This window comes from Penicillium canariense (genome assembly GCF_028826845.1).
Source record: "Penicillium canariense strain IBT 26290 chromosome Unknown utg000002l_segment0_segment0, whole genome shotgun sequence".
Taxonomy (NCBI): domain Eukaryota; kingdom Fungi; phylum Ascomycota; class Eurotiomycetes; order Eurotiales; family Aspergillaceae; genus Penicillium; species Penicillium canariense.
In genome coordinates, this window is record NW_026622729.1 from 1,563,362 (window position 1) to 1,584,275 (window position 20,914).

General features: G+C 51.4%; 8 protein-coding genes across 8 annotated transcripts; 4 read left to right on the plus strand and 4 right to left on the minus strand.

Annotated features, from left to right (window-relative positions):
* Positions 1-1,865: 1,865 nt before the first annotated feature.
* N7482_003769 (fungal specific transcription factor domain-containing protein) lies at positions 1,866-3,709 on the minus strand (the record flags this gene model as incomplete). Its single annotated transcript, XM_056685894.1, has 5 exons — positions 1,866-1,952; positions 2,012-2,160; positions 2,213-3,557; positions 3,612-3,643; positions 3,694-3,709. 5 exons carry the CDS (start codon positions 3,707-3,709, stop codon positions 1,866-1,868), a joined length of 1,629 nt encoding a protein of 542 aa, XP_056544636.1.
* A 1,193-nt stretch (positions 3,710-4,902) lies between these two features.
* On the minus strand, positions 4,903-6,488 carry N7482_003770 (MmgE/PrpD family protein; the record flags this gene model as incomplete). Its single annotated transcript, XM_056685895.1, has 4 exons — positions 4,903-5,035; positions 5,095-5,873; positions 5,927-6,064; positions 6,144-6,488. The coding sequence occupies 4 exons, from the start codon at positions 6,486-6,488 to the stop codon at positions 4,903-4,905; spliced, it is 1,395 nt and encodes a 464-aa protein (XP_056544637.1).
* Positions 6,489-7,463: 975 nt separating this feature from the next.
* On the plus strand, positions 7,464-8,689 carry N7482_003771 (NAD(P)-binding protein; the record flags this gene model as incomplete). The annotated part of the gene is made up of 5 exons (XM_056685896.1): positions 7,464-7,541; positions 7,602-7,910; positions 7,963-8,259; positions 8,320-8,388; positions 8,447-8,689. 5 exons carry the CDS (start codon positions 7,464-7,466, stop codon positions 8,687-8,689), a joined length of 996 nt encoding a protein of 331 aa, XP_056544638.1.
* An 873-nt stretch (positions 8,690-9,562) lies between these two features.
* Positions 9,563-10,585, minus strand: N7482_003772 (thioesterase family protein; the record flags this gene model as incomplete). Its single annotated transcript, XM_056685897.1, has 3 exons — positions 9,563-9,919; positions 9,978-10,157; positions 10,232-10,585. 3 exons carry the CDS (start codon positions 10,583-10,585, stop codon positions 9,563-9,565), a joined length of 891 nt encoding a protein of 296 aa, XP_056544639.1.
* Positions 10,586-11,234: 649 nt separating this feature from the next.
* On the plus strand, positions 11,235-11,532 carry N7482_003773 (electron transfer flavoprotein regulatory factor 1; the record flags this gene model as incomplete). Its single annotated transcript, XM_056685898.1, has 2 exons — positions 11,235-11,280; positions 11,348-11,532. The coding sequence occupies 2 exons, from the start codon at positions 11,235-11,237 to the stop codon at positions 11,530-11,532; spliced, it is 231 nt and encodes a 76-aa protein (XP_056544640.1).
* Positions 11,533-12,245: 713 nt separating this feature from the next.
* Positions 12,246-13,412, minus strand: N7482_003774 (class I SAM-dependent methyltransferase; the record flags this gene model as incomplete). Its single annotated transcript, XM_056685899.1, has 1 exon — positions 12,246-13,412. One exon carries the CDS (start codon positions 13,410-13,412, stop codon positions 12,246-12,248), a length of 1,167 nt encoding a protein of 388 aa, XP_056544641.1.
* A 796-nt stretch (positions 13,413-14,208) lies between these two features.
* Positions 14,209-14,567, plus strand: N7482_003775 (uncharacterized protein; the record flags this gene model as incomplete). The annotated part of the gene is made up of 2 exons (XM_056685900.1): positions 14,209-14,426; positions 14,471-14,567. The coding sequence occupies 2 exons, from the start codon at positions 14,209-14,211 to the stop codon at positions 14,565-14,567; spliced, it is 315 nt and encodes a 104-aa protein (XP_056544642.1).
* Positions 14,568-17,754: 3,187 nt separating this feature from the next.
* N7482_003776 (CCR4-Not complex 3'-5'-exoribonuclease subunit Ccr4) lies at positions 17,755-20,092 on the plus strand (the record flags this gene model as incomplete). The annotated part of the gene is made up of 2 exons (XM_056685901.1): positions 17,755-18,820; positions 18,903-20,092. The coding sequence occupies 2 exons, from the start codon at positions 17,755-17,757 to the stop codon at positions 20,090-20,092; spliced, it is 2,256 nt and encodes a 751-aa protein (XP_056544643.1).
* Between the last annotated feature and the right edge of the window lie 822 nt (positions 20,093-20,914).

The following is a 20,914-nucleotide window of genomic DNA, read 5'->3' on the forward strand; positions in this document are numbered from 1 at the left end:
GCGGTATCGTATGGTAACAGGGCTGTCGATCATACAGGCTGCCCTTTCTGGGCAGGCGGTACCACCCGCTTTTATGGCGTCCACCATGAAACTTTTGAAACCGACGGACTAGAGATGAAACGCATCTCGATCGCACTATATACACCGTGTATATATCTCAGAAGTCCTCGATGATTGCTCAATAAAAGCCTAGGGTAATCAGCAATTGATTTGGTGTGTCTTAGTATTTAACAGTTCCCATACGTACATGGAAACCTACAGTACTGTAGTATTTAGGTTGAATCAGGTCGATCTTTATACCGTGGACTTTTCCCCCATTCGGCGCAGGTCACCTGCTTGCTGCACACCTGCGATAGCGACGCCTTCTCACCCAATCCTCAACGGCAGGGAAACGGCCTAACCGACATGTATTTTCGTCTCAAAGTCCTGGCGCCGTTTGTATTGCGATTTCGGCATCGGACTTCGTCCCATCGCAGCGACGCAAGATGAATATATATACACCTTTCGGCACGGAGAAGCCACTAGGGCCCACCGTAACCACGAGCCCAGACTAACCTGATGGTGAATCCTATCCAGCACCCACAATCGCCATTTGCTACCAAGCCTTCACTGACGATCTACCGCTCTCTAGGCCGCCTGCTGCGGGGTCGTCCTTGCACCAGTTCTGGGGCATGCATGGCGACACGAGTCCTCCAGATCGACCTTTTTCATTGGAGGGGATTCCTCAGTGATGAGCGCAGCTGCAGGAAATCCGCAATCACACCGGCCGAGTACCTTTAACGAGTTTGAATCGCACAATTTGTCATATCTCCTAGGGTTCTACCAAAGTAGCTACTCACTGTCTTCACATGCTCGGCTATCTCGTGCCTGGAGAGGCCCCGCTCAGCCATGGCTAACATGCGATCCACCCTCCTGTGCAGACTCGAGTGGATCATGAGGAGCGACACAATTCTCTAACCTACAGACAGTCCCAGGGCAGATCTCCGACAACCGGAGGTGTGTGGAGAAATGCATCTCGCAATCGGCACACAATCTGCTAGCCCATCAGGACATCAATTCCAACGACCCCTCCCCATGACAACAAATGCTAAGTCGACTTGGCATTGCAAGGTTCCCTCGTCGATCCGCCACAAAACGAGTAAGGATCAGCACCCGCGGCCAGCTGGTGGCGGCTTGGCCTCTGCCCACCTTTGCCTGCGCAGACCCTGCTTTGCGACGGGGATTCTTCAGGTCGATCGTCGACCGAAAATTATGTACAACTCATTCCAACAGTTGTCTATTCATCACGGTGAGTTTATCCGTGCCTTGCGCAAATTTTTTTCCTTTATTCAACCTTGACCTATTTCCGCGTTTTTGCGGAAGCCCCTAATCCCGAACGAGAGGCCGGATTTTTCCTTGGGTCCGAAAAACGGTTCGAGACAAGGTTATGGCGCCGATCCCTTCGCTAGCCCTACTTGTTCCGGGCTCTCTACTCCGTACTCCGTACTGTATATGAAAATTTAGTAATATTCACTGCATAAGAAATCTACTGTAGAACGAGAGGATTCTCAACGTGATAGTCTTTCGGCTACATTCCGACAAGGACGTCTACACTATGGACACTCGCTGATTTTGGCGGTGAGCTGTCCGAGGCGCAGACTTCTCCTCGCGTCAGCTTAGATGTCCGACCATGACGAGCTACCGATATTGTAACGCGTTTTTGGAGATTGTGGTGGACAGCTTACAGTACAGATGAAATTCCTGGAGGCCACCGACCCAGGCAACTATGCTTGAGTGTGACCGGTACGGTGGGTCGGGGCCTCTGAGCTAAAAATATCCTGGGAGACAAGCGAGGAGCTGGATGAATAGCAACACAATGTATAGACTCATATCAAATGGAAGCTCTCGAAGCCAGACGTGTAATCATGGGTTTCTAAGGTGAATGGTGTTTGTATCGCTGCATCCCAAGCATTCTGTTATGAACAAGAGTCAGTCAGCGAATTATTTCAAGTGGACCATGCAAGACACATACCCAGTCAAACGAGCCTGAGAAGTCCCAGATATCTTGCATCGTAATATCTTCACTAGGAAGCCCCAGACTAGACAATGAGCGTATGTTGCCAACGGGGCCACACCCAGGAAGAGATCTATCTGCAGGGAGCAACTCTTCCTCGTCGATATCTGGGGTGTGAGATAAGCAGTAATTTAAAAGCCAATAGCACGCCAAACATACCTGCAGTGGTGGCTTGGTATTCTTCTCCATTTGAGTTTCCATTCAAGCCACATCCGCCCTCCGCGGTCTTCGTCATTCCGGCACTCCCTGTTACCATATCATTTGTCGGATAATTGGTATACTGCGTCCTTGGCACATTTGCTTTCTCTAACATAACAGTGATAGTTTTAAAGGCCTGCATTGCTTCTCTGGATTTGTCTTTGGAAGCATCCCATATGCTGTGCGAGATTTGGAGAGCATGAACAAGCTCCTGAACATAAATATTCTCCTGCCGGGAACCACTCAAAGAATCATCTTCGGGAACGTTCTTGGAACAAAAGTGAAGCTCGAGGCAAACTATTACGGCAGCCAAAATGAAGTCATGACTGTTGAGGGACGTGACAAACCACCGATTCTGGCCCAGCACTCCTCCAGGTTGAGTCTGAGTATCAATGTCCGCTTGGTACTTCAACAGCTTCACCGCTGCATCAATGCAAATAGCCCGAGAATTGGGATGCAGCGGCTTCGCAATATCTTCCGTCAGGTACTTGCGATGTAAAACACAGCGGGCCTTTTGGGAGACAATTTCCAGCTGATACCGTCGCATGATGATATGAGGCATCTCGATTATCGACTGGGATATGCCGCGGAACCGGAGATGCTGGGGAATAGATGCACAAGCGTCGCAGAGTTGTCTATCAAGTTGGAGAACGGACTCATATGAGTTCGGTTGTGTAGACGCGACATGGTCCGTGATGATGCCAAAGACAGCCACAATGCGGCTCTTAGCGACGAGGTATGATACCAGTGTGGACTCAGTCTCCGGTCGGGGTGGCGGTAGTGTTGTAGAACCATCGTCAAAGTCCTCATCTAGCAAATTGCAAGGAAACTCTGTGTCTGTGAGCTCATTCTTCAGCATTCGCGGGAGTCCCATCTGAAACGAAAAAAGCGTATCCAGTTGGGCCAAAAACGTCCAGACTCGTCGTCTCATTTCTCCTTGGAAGCATGACAATTTCGGGTATCGGGCTGGATCTCGATGTAGGCCCATCCGCATAGCAAGTCGCATAATGATGCCCAACAAGATCCAAATTTCATGCTGGGGGTCCTGGCTTTCGAAATATTCTGCGTACGTGTACAGCATCAGAGTTTCAATGGTATATTTGGAGGGGGTCGTGTATTTCGCATCAACCAAACAGCGAGCGGCTTGAACCCGGAATGTGTCGCTGGTTTGATGGATATGCCGGATTGAATCCGACGGTTTGTCCTCTGAGCGGTGGTGAAGATGAATCGCCAAGCACATAATAGTGAATAGAAGGCCCAGCCATGTGGAGCCCACAGTTTGCGGCTGTTCCCAGCATTGCTCGTACTGTGACAAACAAGTGTTAGTATCCTAAAAGCCAGGAATAGATCTACGACAAACTTCTCTTTGGAATGTCGGCGCATGGATCAAAACTGGGCTCTTTTTCAGCAGAGTAAACGCCAGAGATGAGAGGTCAACATACGGACTCCAGGCTCCATGGAGTTGAAGAATAAAGACACTAAGCGATCTACTACTGGTCTGGACGGAATCACAGCGATGGCGTCGTCTTTGTTGAACGGTGCCGAAGACCCGATCAACAAGGCTGGCCCTCTTGCTGGAGAGGCCGATACACTGTCTGAATCCAAGATATCGGATTCAATACATTCTCTGATTTCCGCAATCTTATATAGTGTTAGCAGCGCGCAGAAATAGGGTCCAAGACCGGCTAGTAATCTCTCATACATTATGTTGAAGTGCGGCCCAGTGTGCCTCAGAGACATAGCTCGTCCCTGCATCCTCAACTCGGATTCTCCCGAAGGCCCCGGCAACATCATCACCAGTATTTCTTGACTCAGCACTACTGGTGTTGGACCTCGAAGTACTCTCTGGGCTAGGCAAGCTGTCGTCTCTACCCAGCGACGCAACCAGGCCTTCTAGCTGACGAACGCGGTCTTTTAGTTGCTTCGTCGAGCGGGTCTGACCGGAGCGTTGAGATGGCTCTGGATGTATAAAAGTGCAGATGAGACCCCTTTTATTACAACTGCTGCATGGACGGAGGCGATCGCATCTTAGTCTATATGGCTTATCAGTCAGAAGCCCTGCAAGACCTTCATTGCCTTCGCGTCAGGGGCTGAACGGTCAATACTTCTTCTGTCTGCAGGAGGTACACGATAAAATCATGCGGGGAGAAGAACGATTCACAGAGCTGGTAGACTGCATAGACATAACGACGTGAGCTTCCCTGTATCTAGAGGATCTTGTCAACGCTCCGAGTCCTAGCAATTAAGACAGAAGTAAGCACGATTCGGGGCGGAGGTTTCGCAACCGCAGCAACTATTTTCCGCTGAGCTTATGCAGCGTCCATGATCGAGAATTTGCTGAATTTTTCAGAGAAAATTTCACTTGATTCTTTCCACTCGAAAGAGCAAGCCGTATGAACCTCTGTGCCACAATTAATGGTAAACGCCACAGGAAGGGGTCCTTTCTGCCTCAAAAACCATGCCGTAGATCTCTCTGACTGCCACAATACTGAAGGTAGCTCGAGAAGGATTTCCCATCACCCATTGCTTTAGGCTCCTGACAAGTGCAGCCAGAATTTTTACATGGAGTCTCAAAATGCAGCTAGATGGTCAACAATTGCCTTGAAGCTGGTTTATACACCAAGTTAGCGGACACTCGCCCGGCCAAAAATTTAGAAAACAAATCCATTGACATTCTTCTCTTTTTCCAGATTCCATGCTCTTTCGATCAGCTGGTCAACTTTCTTGGTATCTGTGACTCCGCCAAACTGAGCGAGAGTATGAGCTTTTCTTTTGATTTCATCCCTTGAATAACTGCTGTTAGTTCATATTCAAACATACTGTCAACGTCCAATGCAACCTACCTTGTCAATGGGAGTTCTGGGTCTCCCTTCGCGAACTGGACCGACTCGGTGTACGTCTTTCCAGAATGAGTAGTCACGATGACCGTTCCCTGCCACTTCTCAGGGAATGCTCGGTCAATTTCCGGGTCTAGTTCCATTTTCACACGTTGTTGGAACTTCCGCAGCGAGGAATCCTCCAGATCATCTTCTGTGAAGTCAGTGATCATCGCCTGGCCTTTCTTGGCAGTTACAGCCAGCACAAACCCCATCGAGAACTTGCTCTGATGCACCGTCTCTCCTCTTCCAGTCATGCCGAGTACATTGATGGCAGCCTGGTAGGTGCGAGAGGTTACAGACTCAATATCATGGAACCCAACCCCGTTCTTCTTCATAAGATTTAGCAACGCATCGGCACTAGGATGAGTATGCCGACATGATGCATGCCATTTGAAGCTAGAGCGAAGGACTTCATAGCTGGTACCAAGATCTCGGTCAATAGCTTCGGGGTTTGTGGTGCCCGGAACCAGTGCGACACCCATTGCCCGTGGTCCCTCTAGAATGTCTCTAGTGCCGAGAAGGCCATCACGAGCAGTATAAGCGGCAAAAATTCCATCAAAGCAGGCTTTGCCAGTATGCACTTGCTTTGAGTGCGTTGCGTCCATCAAAAACTGCCAAAGACCTGCCGCCTGAGTGCCAGCTGTTCCAATTGCAGATAATGTTTGGTCTGCATCAAGTTTCAAAAGGCGTGCTGTGCAAGCCGCAACTCCGATAACTCCACCAGTTGCGGTAGAATGGAAGCGCTGCGTGAAATTTAGCCAGTCATACTACAACATGTTGAATAACAGCAACATACCTCATAGTGACTTTTACCCAAGTATTCTCCTACTCGACAACCGACTTCATAGCCGACAACACAGGCTACAATAAAATCTTCACCAGTGGCATCTACCTCTTGCGCTACAGCGAGGGCAGCGGGATATATAACAGTGGCCTGTAAATTAATCAGCATGGATGGGCCAGAAGAACACATCTTGTAGGGCTTAGGGCCCAATCCACTGAGCGAGACCTACAGGGTGAATGATACTTCGGTTGTGAAGATCATCCTGTTCCACGACATGGGAGGAGGCACCATTCACCAAACTAGCGAATGCCGGACTGGTTGTGAACTTCAACGATCCATCCACTAGTTCACTCTTCCCGCTGGAAGGACCCATCTGAGATGCAAATCGTACAATGGCCGAGACAGCTGGATGATGACGTCCTGCAACAGTACATCCTAGCCAGTCAACAAAGAAATCCTTAGTTTTCTGGATTACATCTTCAGGGAGATCCTCAAATTCAAGATTCGCAGCCCAGCTCGCCAGGCGCTCAGTCCGCGTCCCGCCAGATAGCCGCGAAGGAGTTGTATCAGCCATGGTCAGTCAAGGTCCGAATGATCATATGATTTTCCGGGAATCTAGCGACCCAAGATATGGATGGTGTTCCGAATGCTTTGTAGAACGTGAGTGGTATCTCCGAGGTTGGCCAGTTAATCCATCGGGAACATCACCTTCCGAGGTAAAGGCCGAGAAGGCGACTGTGTGGGGTATAAGTGGCCGTTTTTACCCAGGACACCCCAACTTGGGGGAGCCAACAGAGAGCGCGATGCCATATAGCCGACCTAATGCGGGGCAACCATGTGGGGTTGAAAAAAGACCAAATTGAGGTGCCTCAAAGCAAACCACCAGCACCTCCGCACTAGAACTCTCTTCTATTCGGTGTATCGAATAACAGATGCGTGTAACTCGTTAGCCTGATATTTACTTGCGTAATATTGTTTCTGCGGAACTTTGATCCCGCTGCTGATCTGTCTTAAAGATGTTCCTGTCACAACGGGATAACTGCAATGCAAGTAGATGAATAAGAACCTCGTCAGGTACCAATTATTGTCCACAATTTTTAAGTCCTATTTAACACATCGAGTATGGTTCAATTCAATGGCTGTATGCGACATATTTCCCATCATCTGCACAACTGATTTGGTGACAGGTGGTAATCACGCAGGCCAAGACCTAACGTTAAATATGAACAAGCTGCTTTCACCCAGTGGAATTCAAGCCTTCTAGCCTTGACTCTTGTATGCATAGTTTTTGTTGTCTTACTGCTGCAGCAGTTGCACGAGAGCTGAGCACCAGAACTGGGGCAAAGCCCCTTAGCGCCGGCCCGGAGATGCTAGCGCCGGAGACGGCTCGGGTCCGTTATCAAGCTCAGCCTGCGAAGTATAGCCGGAGCTGTGACATTCATCTCCGGCTGTACTTAGAGGTACTAGGGTATATAAGTATTTGGAAATAGTTTCTTGAAATACCCTTGTCAATCAATCTCACGCTCATATTTCTATTTACTATTCAAAAATGTGTACCCCTATCAACCAGATCTTTCCTCCGGCACCAACATTCGTGGAGAAAGACATTCCTGACCTCGCAGGTAAAGTAAGTAGAAAATAGAAAACGAATGATCTGTTACCACGAGATTATTGACCCCTTCTTCAGGTTGTAATAGTGACCGGATCAACCTCGGGCGTGGGCTATGAAACAGCCAGTATCCTCTATTCAAAAAACGCCACCGTCTACATTGCTGCTCGTTCCTCCGAAAAAGCTGAAAAGGCAATCAGCTTGATCAAACTTCTCCCTGAATGCTCAAACAGCCAAGGTCACCTGGCATATCTCCCACTCGACCTTTCGGACCTGAGCAGTATCAGAAGCAGCGTGGATCAGTTTCTTGCACAACAAAACCGGCTAGATGTTTTGATACAAAATGCGGGGGTAATGACACCCCCAGCAGGCAGCAAGACTAAACTGGTGTGTACAAACATTTAATGACATGCTCGAATGTACTCACCTTTGATAATAGGGTCACGATCTCGAAATCGGAACGAATTGCCTAGGACCATTTCTCTTCAACACGCTGCTTCGTCCAGTACTCAAAAGGACCGCAGCAAACGCGCCCGCTGACAGTGTACGCGTCATATGGCTCTCTTCTATGGTTGTTGCTTCTGTTCCACCGGGAGGGATTATCCTTGACAAACAAAGTGGCCAGCCACAAGTTCTCAAAAGTGCCATGGAGAATTATATGCAAAGTAAGGTTGGCAATCTTTTCTTTGCCAGTGAGATGGCAAGACGGCACAACGAGGATAGAGTTATTCACTTGGTACGCTAAGCATTCTAAAAGAGGATTTAAATTGAAACAGGCACTGACAAGACCCAACAGAGCGTCAACCCGGGACTTATGAAGACTGAGCTTCAGAGAAACAGCCCCGCCATCCAAAGCATGATTATGGTATGTGTTATTCTGATGCTCCTGCCTTGTAAGAACTAGCTGAGTCTGAGGTTCATAGGGTGTTGTTTTCAAAGCTCCTCGATATGGGGCGTACACTGAGCTCTTTGCTGGATTCTCTCCGCAGGTGACTTCTGCCCAGAACGGATCATTTGTTATTCCATGGGGTCGATTTGGATCGATCCCTTCCCATATTGAGAAATCCTTGGAGCCCCCCAATGAAGGAGAACCAAGCGTTGCAGAACGCTTCTGGGGCTGGTGTGATAAGGAGACAGCTCCTTATCAAAAAGGACTTGCCAGGTGATCCTCTTTTGTTAGTTTTATGTTTGGGCCTTCTCTTTGAATTGACAAGATTATTGTCGCGTTGTAATTTGATATATAATTCGATATAAGCCTAGTCACTTTTCGAGAGAAATATGTAGATCAAGTCAGGGCGAAAGCGAAGTCTCCAAGTCTATCTCTGACGATACGAACATCAAGCTGTATTGCCGAACGCGAGGATGAAAGATTCGTGCACAGGTGAAATGAGGTAGACTGGGAGTGTCTATATTTCAATATTCTAAGAAAATAACACGCTACCAATCAACATCGACTAAACAATGCAGACAGACGTAACCCTCCATGTCGGCGAGCCACTTGTTAGGGTCTATACCAACGCCTCAGCAATGGATACTGGTTTTCGATCAGGTTATGATGAGAGTACGTATCTGCCGTCGCTCAAATAATATCTACCGGAAGAGAGACGGCTGACGATTCACGACAGAAATGTAAGGACCTCGTATTCACCAACATTCATGGGGCTTCGATTTTGGAAGAAGGAAATAGACTGAGTTCACCTACCTACCCAGTTGGATAAGTTCACCAAGAAAGAAGGCAAAGGCGGTCCCGCCCCACCCAGGTTCCGGCCAGTAGAAACGGTGAGTATGGTCATTTTCGCATTGCAGTATACTTTGTATGCTCTCATTCTTGGCTCGATGGGTAAGCTCCTGGCGGCGAGAGACCATGGCTTTCTGGAGTTGTTTGTATAATACTTTTTTTTCTGAGTAATATGCTTGAGACTTTGCCCACTATTTCCTTTCCTGAGATAACATGCGAGCCAGATGACACTGATTGCGCATACATATATGTGCTAGCAGAATTGATATCATATAAATCAAGTGTCATCAATGCGCCCTTCTTATGATGCTGATCCTGTATCCTCAACCGCATCTGGACGGTCCCAACTCTGAACCTCCAGGGTCCGTACACCGCTCTCAATTTCCAAAATGCGGTCTTGCCAATCTTTCTGTGCTTTTTCCTGCAGTTCCCAAATAGTCTTGAATTGATCAAAGATAAATGGTGGTAGCTCTGGAGTCTTGCGGTTCTTCTTATAGTCATAGGTGACAATGTCCTCATGGCAACGAGCCGCGGGGCGCTGACGAGCTTCTGACAGAATCATTACTTGTAGCTGAAATGCGGACTGGGATGATAGAGCTGATGATGGATCAGGAACGAGTTTTTGGTACACAGTAATCTTGTCTGGCCATGTCATGGGCTTTAGGGAGTTGGTTAGTAAAGTAGTTCGTTGCAGAGGTGGTCTCGTGGTGACCCACAAACTTATAATCAACTTTAATGCTTCGCAAGATAAGCCCAATTCCTGTGGAGTTGAGCAGGTTGATCCATTCACTTTTGTTTGCGGGGTCGATGTGGATGCCAATATTGCGTGTCCAATTCACCCGGGCGGTTTCGGCGTATCGGACATAGGTGACATTGTTGACATGACCCATGACATCCTGATCACGTACATGTCAGCGGCACTTCTTCCTATTCCTGCGAACACGGCGGCCCGATAGTTATGGGTCCATACCATCTCTCCCCAGACCACGTTGTGTCGATACAAGCTCCGCCTCCTCTCGTCGGTCAAGAATCCCTCACTGCCTGCGATCAATTCGCGCCAGTCCCGAGCCAATTGCTGCAAAAGCTTGCCGGCATCGTCAATTTGATTTGGTTTGAGACCAAACATCATGCACCGTCCGATTCGCCGCTTCATCATGGTGAGCCATCGCGGATCGATAGTATGGGGTCTAGTCCCGAGGTTCTCCGGGGTGGTGGCGCCGCCTGTCTTTACAGGGACGGTTGCGGAGAAGAAGCGAGGCGACGAGGCATAAAAGGAGATAATTGGGCCAGGCAGGGGCCTCCGTAGAGCTAATCGGGGTATCATGGTGGGTGGGTGGTGTGGGGAGGGAAGTTGAATCAGATAGTCGCGGACCAGGCACATTCCCGAAGCTCGGGCCCAGAGCTCGGCTAGAACCCCGCGAGTAACCGTGGCGTGCTCAAAAGGCGCGGTAGGCTTTGCCATCAATCTTGAGATGGCTACCCGTCGTAAAGGGTGTCTATATGACTCACTCGCGAGGTGCCTGATTTTCTACATGGGGACTTTTGATTTCCGAAGGGAGATAAAGGACTGAACAGGTACGCGACAGCAGCCTTTCGAATCTTTGGAGACCATACGGAGTTAGAGTACATCCGGACCGCGACTGGGATTGGCACCAAATTCCGTCTTCCTAGAACATAGCTGGCAGTTTATTTCCAAGTACGATCTGAGCTGTGCCACATTCACATCACAGACTTGGATGCAATTCGCCACGCTTTTCCATAGTTCTTTTTCCCTCCGGCGCTGGCCCTGCAGCTGATAAACAGCGGCCCGAGCTCTCTGCACTGCCCGACGTCACCGATAACCGCCGAGCTTTTCTCCAACTTCCTCCCACCCTCTGCTATATAGCACTATCCTCAAGGAGACTATCCAACCCTCTAACACAAGCCCCGACTGGCAATTCTGCGCAGATTGGCTGTCTGTAAATGCGGTAACCATGGTCAACGCTGAGCTGCGTCGGCAGGTCATCAACGTCTACAAAGGTACGCGCACATCCATGACTGCCCACACAGGATCATCTGCATACTAATGTTGCGATGAGAGCAACAGAGCTTCTATGGTTAGGGCGCGAGTATCCTCTAGGCTACCAGTATTTCAGAGATCGACTCCATCGTGCGTTTGTGGGCCAGGCACATATTACGGACGAGGAGCAGATCCGGAAGGGAATCGCTAGGGCCGAGTTTGTGAAAAAAGGTGAGCTCTTCTGTCTCCGCAGCTCGCTTATATCAAATTGAGAGTTTGCTGAAGTTACTGACTTCCATCCTAGAGGTCGAAGCACTGTAAGGGCAAAACATCCCTTCCAATCCCACCCCCTACCCCTCCTTCCTACGGACACCCGAGCTATGCTCTCCCGAACTACCTTGCCTACCTTCTTGTACTCATAGAATACTTGACTTCAAAGGCGGCTCGTGCCTGGGAGACATTCATTGAGGTCATATATCATTTTTCTATAAACCGCCGCCCGCTCGGTGGGCAGCACGGAGCCGGGCGCACTTCTTCCGTCTTTACCAATTCGCACATTCTGTCATACATCATAGCATCATGCGACCACAACTTTCCTCCCTCGGCACAGACATTTTTGGACGTGGATGAACATTGACAATGAACCAAACTCCAGGTATTACTTGAAGCGGTATCGGACACTTAAGCAGCGGTATGAGAGTAGCTGAAAGCCAAGCTGCCAGGGAAACCGAGCCCGAACCTTCTCGACGCAGAGAACCCCATTGACATGCATCCTGAAAAAGAAAAAAAAATCTAAATGAAAAAAAGACCGGGAAAAGACCAGAAAGAAAAAGATATAAAAACACAAATGGAAAATCACAAATTTGGGGGTATCACCATTACGAAGCGCACTCAATGATCAATGTTTTTTCTTTGCGCCCACCAAAACACCAGAATTGACTCATGGACCTGGAGGGGGTCTATCTCTTTTGACCCCACCAGGCACTCACTTCGAGACACTCGCCGCTGGCGAGACCGCCCTTTGGAAGAAGTCCGTGGTCATCGCTGCCCACCATCGGTCCCACTCGTCGCGACCCTTCCCACTGGTCTCCATGAGCATGGGTTCCATGCCCTCAATCATCTGGACCACGGTGAGAAGGGCGGTCCGTCGGAGGGAGAGCTGGTCCGCGGTCAAGGTCTTCCGGGCGCGGCAGCCCTTGGAATCTTGGCCTTGGCCTTCTCGCTCCCAGCGCGGCTCCCCCAGCGGAATAGCGATGCGGCGGCTGTCGACATTCTCCAACAGATCCACCTCGGAGTTGAAGGCCAGGCCCGTGGTGGCGCATGGGAGGGCCGTGAGTTTGCGCCGATCGAACGCCTTCTCGACCCAGGAGTTATAATCGACCAGGTATTTGTTCTGTGCTTGGGTGAACGGCGTGGCGGGAGAGAAGGTATAAGTGGCGGTCGAATCGGCAACCTCTTGGTCCCTCAACGAGGCTTTCCGAGCCGGCGCCGGATTCGGGAGCAACGAGCGGAATACCCAGTCGGAGTCCCATACTTCCAGGATTCCACCCGATTTCAAGACGCGCAGGGGCTCTGACAACCCCGAGGCCTGCTGGGCCGGACTGGACGGGGTCATCCCGGCATCCTTGATAAAGACCAGATCGAAGTAGTCGTCCGGGAACGGCAGGCGGGGCTTCCGCAGATCATGTCGTTTGAACTGCCAGTTCATGCCCTGCTTGCGCAGATCGGGAGCCAGCGTGACTAAGTCGATCCCCACGAACGCCACGTTCGGGTGCCCACGGCGAACAAAGAAGTCGTGGCACAAGCCAGACCACAGCCCGGACCCGCAGGCGAGATCCAGGACGCGTTTCGGCGGGTGATGGGCCGAGTGGGGATTGCAAAACGGGCCATCAAAGATGCGCAGCAGCATCATCGTGCGCAGGCTCTGGCGGTGGATCTCGAGCAGGTCGCATGGCAGCGGATAGATGTTTTCGGGGTCGCGGAGATAGGTGCGGTCACCCTGGTGCGTGAGCGGGTAATTGTTATAGTCCGTGAGGGAGGCCAGGGACGAGGAGGAGGCGGCCGCGAAGGTCGAGCTGAGGTTGGAGTGAATGTCCGAGGCGGACGTCGTGGCGCCCACGAATGAAGCCGTGCCTGCCGACATCATATCCATTACTTCAGGTGCATCGATCCCAGGCGGTACTGCTTAGAGCGGGTTGCGGGTCGGGGGCATTCTCAGCGCGACGGGTCGGTGCTCATGAGCTGGGAGACATGCTTTGTCTGAGCTGGTCGGCAATGAAATTGGAATTGGAATCGAAACCGAAACGCATGCAGGTCCGTAAGGTGTCCAGTCACCGCCCCAGGAAGGAGTCTCCGTAGGGTAAATAAAAACTATGGCAGGGCGAATTCCCGGAGGGGATCGAAGCGGGTCGGAAAATATTCTTTGTTAGTGTAGTGTAGGGCGGGCGCAACGATGCGAAGAAAATTTCGACGGGCGTTTTCGACCAGGACGCAGGCTACATTCGAGTCCTTCACGAGTTCTGTTATCTGCACAAGAAACTCCCCAATCGCACTTGAGGTTCAGCGACGAGATTCGAGAGAAGGTGGGAGGAGGGGAGGCAAAAGAAACCGGTCTGGGGAGAGGAAGCCGCCGTCTGGTCCCAGCGACCCCTGGATCGAAGTGGCATTGAACTTCGCGGGCTCCACTTGAGTCCAGAAGGGGGGCTTGTTCACGTAACGAAGAACTCACTAACCGCAGTAATATTGATTGGGTACAGTTGGATACAGTTGGATACAATTGGATACAATCGGATACATGAGATACAGTACATACTGTAGGTGACGGGGGGTCGACGGTTTGGCGTCGAGACTATCGTTCTGCACGAGCTGCATTGGGAATTAGGGGTCAGGAGAGGGTCCAATGCCATGTATGTTTCGGCTAGCTGCTTTGCGGGAGAGTCGGCGAAGGAATGGCAGAGTCCTCGAGTCCTCGTCTTGGTCTGAGAGGTGTCAGGGGAGGTGGTTTGGAGGCTTGCACCACTGGCCTCTGGTGCCACACTCTGGGCAACACTCTGGGGGCACGCGACGTCGGCCGTGAAAACATTCCTCCACTAGGCAAAACAGAGTCCCGGCCGGAGCTTCCTAACTGGGGCCGGTATTACGGGAACGCCGTCGACACTGTGGACAGGTGGACTCTAGGCGAACTGCGTAGTTTGAGACTACTGGAATCAGGGACCTCCGAGACCTCCGCGACCTCCGCGACCTCCGCGACCTCCGCGACCTCCGCGTGTACTCCATGGGATGTGAGTTTGTGGTGGACAAAAGGTGAAGCTGAATGGTTGACATCATGAGTCGACTCGGTGCCACGGACCGCGGGGCGCTTGTGCCACTCGTCCCAGCTTTTCGTAACTCGCCGGATCAGGCAAATGGCTGATCCTGTCGCGAACTATACCCCGGAAGGGGAACTTGTTGATAGTTTGTCTCGACCTGTCTGAACCGAAAGAGACCCGCACTGTAGTACGCTCAACAGCGAACTACTCCGGACATATGAGACACGAGAAAGCACGGGAAGATCGTGAACCATAAACCCCCTTTCGAATCCATTTTGCCTCCTCGCCACTGCCCCTCCCCGAGGGGCCCCACCCGACGATACTTGACGTCCCCAAATCCTCCAGCAGGGATCTCCCGCCGGTGCGTTTCACACGTGCAGGCTGGAGGGGGGCTGGAGGCAGGTCTCCATGCAGAATTGTGTTTGGGCTCTCACGAGGGGGAGAAACTTGATTTGAGCCGGAGAGTCCATTCCGGTGTATTCGGGATACCCGGGTTCTCCTGCAGGAATTGCGCACCCGGACAAAAGTACAGCCAAGGCCTAGGTCCAGTACAACCGGTATTCGCGGGGACAGTACGAGTACACGGAGATCCCTGCCAGGCCCCGTCCCAAGCGTCAGGTACCCGGGGCTTCACTGGCGATCGTTAAAGACTTTAGCCTCCGCCTTACCGTTTTATGTGATACCAGGCCCCTCCTCCTCCCCCTCCCCCTCCCCCTCCCTGGGAGCCCTACGGAGAAGCGATGGGTTCCCAGGCAACGTCGGCTCTCTTATCCTGGCGCTCCGATGCTGGAGCCCGCTTTCGGTCGCCCAGTCCAATGGTTCGATGTGTCCCCGTGATCGGTACAATATGCGCCGCCTGGTACCTGCAGGACTTGGACCGTACGTGGATCGACGCCATAACGCCCCTGCCACGTACTTTGAGGCGAGGAGCAGAGTGACCATACTGAACACCCCTCATTCTCTGGACTCATCATATTCGTTGTCGTCCTTTTGAAGTTCCCGGGCCTCGCAGACGGAATACGAGTCTGGGATGTGTCTGCTGTTTCTACTGGCTGGTGATAGCTGATGGGTGCCGCCTTCATCGCCCTGACGGTCATAGTCGCCGTACCTCGAGGCAACCTTGCCAGGTATCATCACAAGGACGGCTTCGTGCAGTGCATGCAGGTGGGGCTCTCGTTGCAACTGAGCAGATCTGCACGAAGCGCATCCTGGCATGCCGAATTTTGGGTTTGGGTTAAGATCGATAGTGTCGATTAATAGCCTGTGTTTATGCTTCCGAGCATGGTCAGCTTTTACCGAGGGGTCGCGGGATTGGGTGGCCTGGCGGTTTGCCACACCACTAAGCACCAACTGACCCCGATTTTTGGGGTGACCATTGGCTGCGTGTCACCCTGCTACTGTAGGCTGAAAATTGAGGTCCACTGTAGATTAGGTATCGCCCTCCCTAGCCTATATTCTCCGTGCAGTTATGAGAGGCGCAGCGGGGTGCACTCTGCAGAGCGATCTCTGAGCATGTGTACTGTGCCTTTGCAGTGGGGGCTCATACCATGCCAATTGGGTTAACTTCATGTAAATAATTTCTATTGATTATTACATGTAGCATGTCAGAACTCTGCACATCGTACACTCGATTATTCCCTGAGATGCGTAGGTAACGGCCCCCTGGTACCTAGTTCGATCGTATCCAGTGAGGCAACGCATCAAATGTGATACCAATCCTCCCTGTGATTTTTTCTATGTGTTTTGTTTGTGCCTCTTTTAGCATGTCCATCGTGGCGTAGTTGACTAGGTATCCTTTAAGTCCTCATAACCGGAAAGGCTCAAACCCAACTCCGTATAGATTTCAACAAGTCGACAGTGGCCAGGTATATTCGATGTAGAATGTAACGCACCCTACATCGGCCTCGCTGATATATAAATCGTACAGGACAGATACCTAGAAAACCTGAGGGGGCGAGTAAGCGTTGCAGACCGAGGAATTCTGGAAAGGTGTGGTGCCTAGAAATGGAGCAAAAGAGAATAGAGAGCAAAGGAAGCATATGTGGTATGGGCCACGATGGATGCGAGCTATCCCATGACGCTATGAGAGATTATCTCCTCCCGTCCTTATCGTGAGGTTGACGTTTGGAACACAACGTGCTCGCACCTTCGCGATTCCGCCTCAGGTACGAATCTCTCCTTCTCGCAAGATACATGTCCATGCCATTGGTTTTGAACTATGATCCAACTTTCACTTCCTTTGAATGTTGGAAATCCGGACATGATCCAATCCGCCACGGTGAATTGGCATTCTTGCTGAAGGTGGCTCATTGACATGGCCGAGGTGAGGACTACGCAAGTTCACGGCTATAGAGTGAGAACAGCCCCCTCCATTCCCTTCTATATTTGTTGACAACTGATGCTAAATGGGAGCAATTGCCAGGAACCCCACTACGACCCCAAGTGACCCTGGCCGGCGATTGTTTCATCCCATCAAGCGATCAACGACTGGCAGCCGGCCAACTCATGGAACCAGGCCATTTTCGTGTCGAATTGCAGCTATACAATGCCCAAGATACTAGGACTGATTCAATAAGTGGCTAGTCAGTGTTCACACTGGTGCATTTGATCATGCTCGTGGAACGGTTGGAGTTGGGGGAGCTGCGAGAGGGTTCGGCGGGCTTGGCGTGAATCATATCCGGTTGGGCGGTGTCACGTGAGGCGAACTCCCGCCTTCGATGCAAACCACCCTTCAAGACTGTCATCTCGACCCCAGCCGCTCTCTATCAGCCTCCAAAGTGAACAACTGTGCGATCTATCATGACTGTCTCATCCTTGTGTTTATGAGCTCCCCTCTAACTTGATCCCCTGCGACTAGCTAGACTGCGACTCGGAGTGCTTGTGACTCTTCCGCCCGCCTTCCGCCCTTCGGTATCGTTTGATCCAAACCAGCCCACGGAGTGCCAGCCTCCTACCCCTCCACCACCACTGCCGTCGCACGAGGTCTTTTGCGGCCAACCAAACCCCAATCGCGCTCTTCTAGACGGGGTGGTTCTGCCTCAGGACTCTATGTGGAAGAAGAGAAGAGACCGTGCTCGATCCTCTACTCCTCTCCTCACCACCACCTCCACTCCGAATCGCCTGCTACTCGCCCGCCCCCCGGTTTTTCGCCAGGGAAATAAGCTCCGGTCTCGTCTGCCCCGTTAGATGGCAGATGGTACCTACAGGTTCCAGCAGCCTGGGGCCGGGCAGTTCTACTTCCAAACACAACCGCAGCAGCAGCACTCGCACCAAAGAAACACCCTTCCAAACGGGACTAATTCGCCGGGTCGACTGAAGTTCAACCACAACACCCCCTCCCCTTCTCGATCGCCTCCCGTAAACCAATCAGCCTCGCTCAACCCATTCACCATGTATGGCCAGAGCCATCAAGGACAGCATGTCATGATGAATGGCGGTCAGGCCCATCAGCGGTTTGGAATGCAGATGCCCAAGTTTCAGTCGCAAAATCACCACCCTCACCATGCTCCGCAACCCGCACACCACCACGCACACCAACCTCATAGCCAACATGGCCTCGCCCACCAACAACACTTCCCGGCCGGCGCCCTTGCCACCACCACTCCGCATTTCACCTCCAACCACCTCCAGAATGGGGCGCCAACCGCCGGGGACGATGATATTGATGAATCGATGAACGAATTCTGGCAGGAGCAACTTCAGCTTGCGGCGGAGTCCAGGCAGGCCAATTCCCCTCACTACTACGCCCGGATCATGGCGCAGCAGTCCAAGGGGATCCAGATCATGCCTAGTCAAACCGACACCCCCGACCAGAAGGCCAATGGACAGAATGGAATTGTCGCAAGTAAGGCGGCCTCTCGGCAAGGTTGGAACGCCTTGGACTTTGGCGGACAGGGCCTGCGGGCCATGGCTACCTCCTTGTTCAACTACACCTTCCTTGAGAAGCTCTACCTCAATCACAACAAGCTGAAAGTGCTCCCTCCGGCAATCGGCCAGCTGCGAAAATTGACTCATCTGGATCTTTCCGGCAATGATCTCAACGAGCTTCCGGAGGAGATTGGCATGCTTACAAACCTCAAGAAGCTCTACCTCTTCGATAACAACATTCGCACGCTTCCCTACGAAATGGGCTATCTCTACCGGCTGGAAACGTTGGGCATTGAGGGCTGCCCCCTCAATGACGTTCTCAAGTCTCAAATCATGAAGGAAGGAACCAAATCTCTGATCAAGTACTTGAAGGAAGAGATGCCAGGTAAGCGACAGATTTTTGGCCCTTGGTGGCCGGTTTTTGCGGGGTAGATTTCGCTAATCCTCTTTTCCTCTCAACCGTACAGTTCACTTGCCTCCTCCAGATCGAGACTGGGTCATTCTCGACGAGACCGCGAGCTCAACCAACAGCCCCACCGAGAAGATCACCGTCCTTTCGTACAATACTCTATGCGACTCCTCCGCCACCCAGTCCCACTATGGTTACGCCCCCTCTCGTGTCCTCTCCTGGGAGTTCCGTCGCGAACTCATCCTTAACGAATTACGATCCCACAGCTCCGACATCGTCTGTCTCCAGGAAGTTGATCAAGGAAGCTATAACAACTTCTTCCGCGAGCAGCTTGCGTACAATGATTACAAAGGTGTCTATTGGCCCCGAGGGCGTGCCATGGGCATGCAGGAGGAAGATGCTAAGATGGTGGATGGTTGCGCTATCTTCTTCAAGGGCAGCAAGTACATTCTGCTGGACAAGCAGCTCATCAACTTCGGTCAAACCGCTGTCCGCCGGCCCGATGCCAAGGGTCAGGACGACATTTACAACCGCCTGTGGCAAAAAGATCACATTGCGGTTGTAGTTTTCCTGGAGAACCGACAGACGGGAGCGCGCTTCATGGTCGTGAATGCTCATCTCTATTGGGACCCGGCGTTTAAGGATGTCAAGCTCATTCAAACAGCCATTCTGATGGAGGAGATCACCAAGCTTTCTGATGGCTATGCGAAGTGGCCCGCGTGCATGGACAAGACAGCATTCCGCTTCTCAGAGGCAGAAAGCGGCCCTGAGAACACGCCGGTCGCCGAGCCTGCGCCATCGATGGAGTACACCAGTGGCGACCAGATCCCGCTCCTCATGTGTGGTGATTTCAACTCCAATCCTGGGTCTGCGGCATACAATCTCATTGCCAATGGACACCTCCCTGAAGAGCACCCCGACCTGGAGAAGCGACTGTACGGCAACCTCAGCCGCGTCGGCATGACGCACCCTTTCAAGCTGAAGTCGGCGTACGGCTCCATCGGGGAATTGTCCTTCACCAACTACACACCAGATTTCAAGGACATCTTAGACTACATCTGGTTCTCGTCCAATACGCTGCATGTCTCGGCGCTGCTCGGAGAGGTGGATAAGGAGTATCTTCGGCGGGTGCCTGGCTTCCCGAATTTTCATTTTCCTAGTGATCATGTGGCATTGTTTGCGGAGTTTACCGTTAAGGGGAAAAAGGGTAAGGTTGTGGAGGCGGATTTTGGACCGCAACGGCACTGATGAACCGGAGCATTTCGAGTCTTTTGAGATGGGTGTTTGTGTAGTCGGGTTCTGCTTTTTACTCACGTTTCCTCTTTTCTTTTCATGTTTGTTACCTCGGAATCTTCGGGGTGGCGGGTGGCTTAACTGGCCTGCTGTCTTTTGCCTCTGATGTCTTTTTTCCTCCTTCCTTTTCTTTGTTGTGTTCTTTTTTTTTTCTTTCTCGCCGTGATTATGAAGTCGTTTCTCCTTTTCTTCTCTCTGTCTCTCTGTCTTTCCGTCTTGCTCCCCCCTATCCCTCTGTCGCTACTCGGAACGTGCGTCTTCCAGTCGAACTGGCTCTCGCCTCGGCGGTGTTCTTGAGAAGTAGTCAACGGCGTCGCAGTCTCGCTATCTGTTGTCTCGCTCTCTCCCGCTCCCCACCTACCTCTTCTTTCTACTTTTGTTTACTCCGCTGCACGTCATGTTGGGGGTTTCCTGATATCTCTCGGTTTCATCTCACCTAATCTCTAACGTCATCTGAGACGGCTTCACGACGCTTAGGGCGGGTGGTTGGTGTTCAGGTGGAACAGGTGGCCGAAGGGCTTTCATGTGAGGTTGCTCTTTGTGTTTTTGCCTGGCGAAGGGAGTTTTTTGATCCATGTACTTGTCTGTCATAGCTCAGGTCCAGTCGAGAATAGAGCGTGGCCATTTGAATTCGTCCCAGTTCTTGTAGATGTAGATTGTAGATTGGGTATACACTACTGCTACCGCTCTATTAGATCCCCGCATTCTTTTGTCGCCAAAGCCTCTGTCTTTGTAGAGTGGGAGATACCAAAAAAAGAATACCCAATTTATGAAACG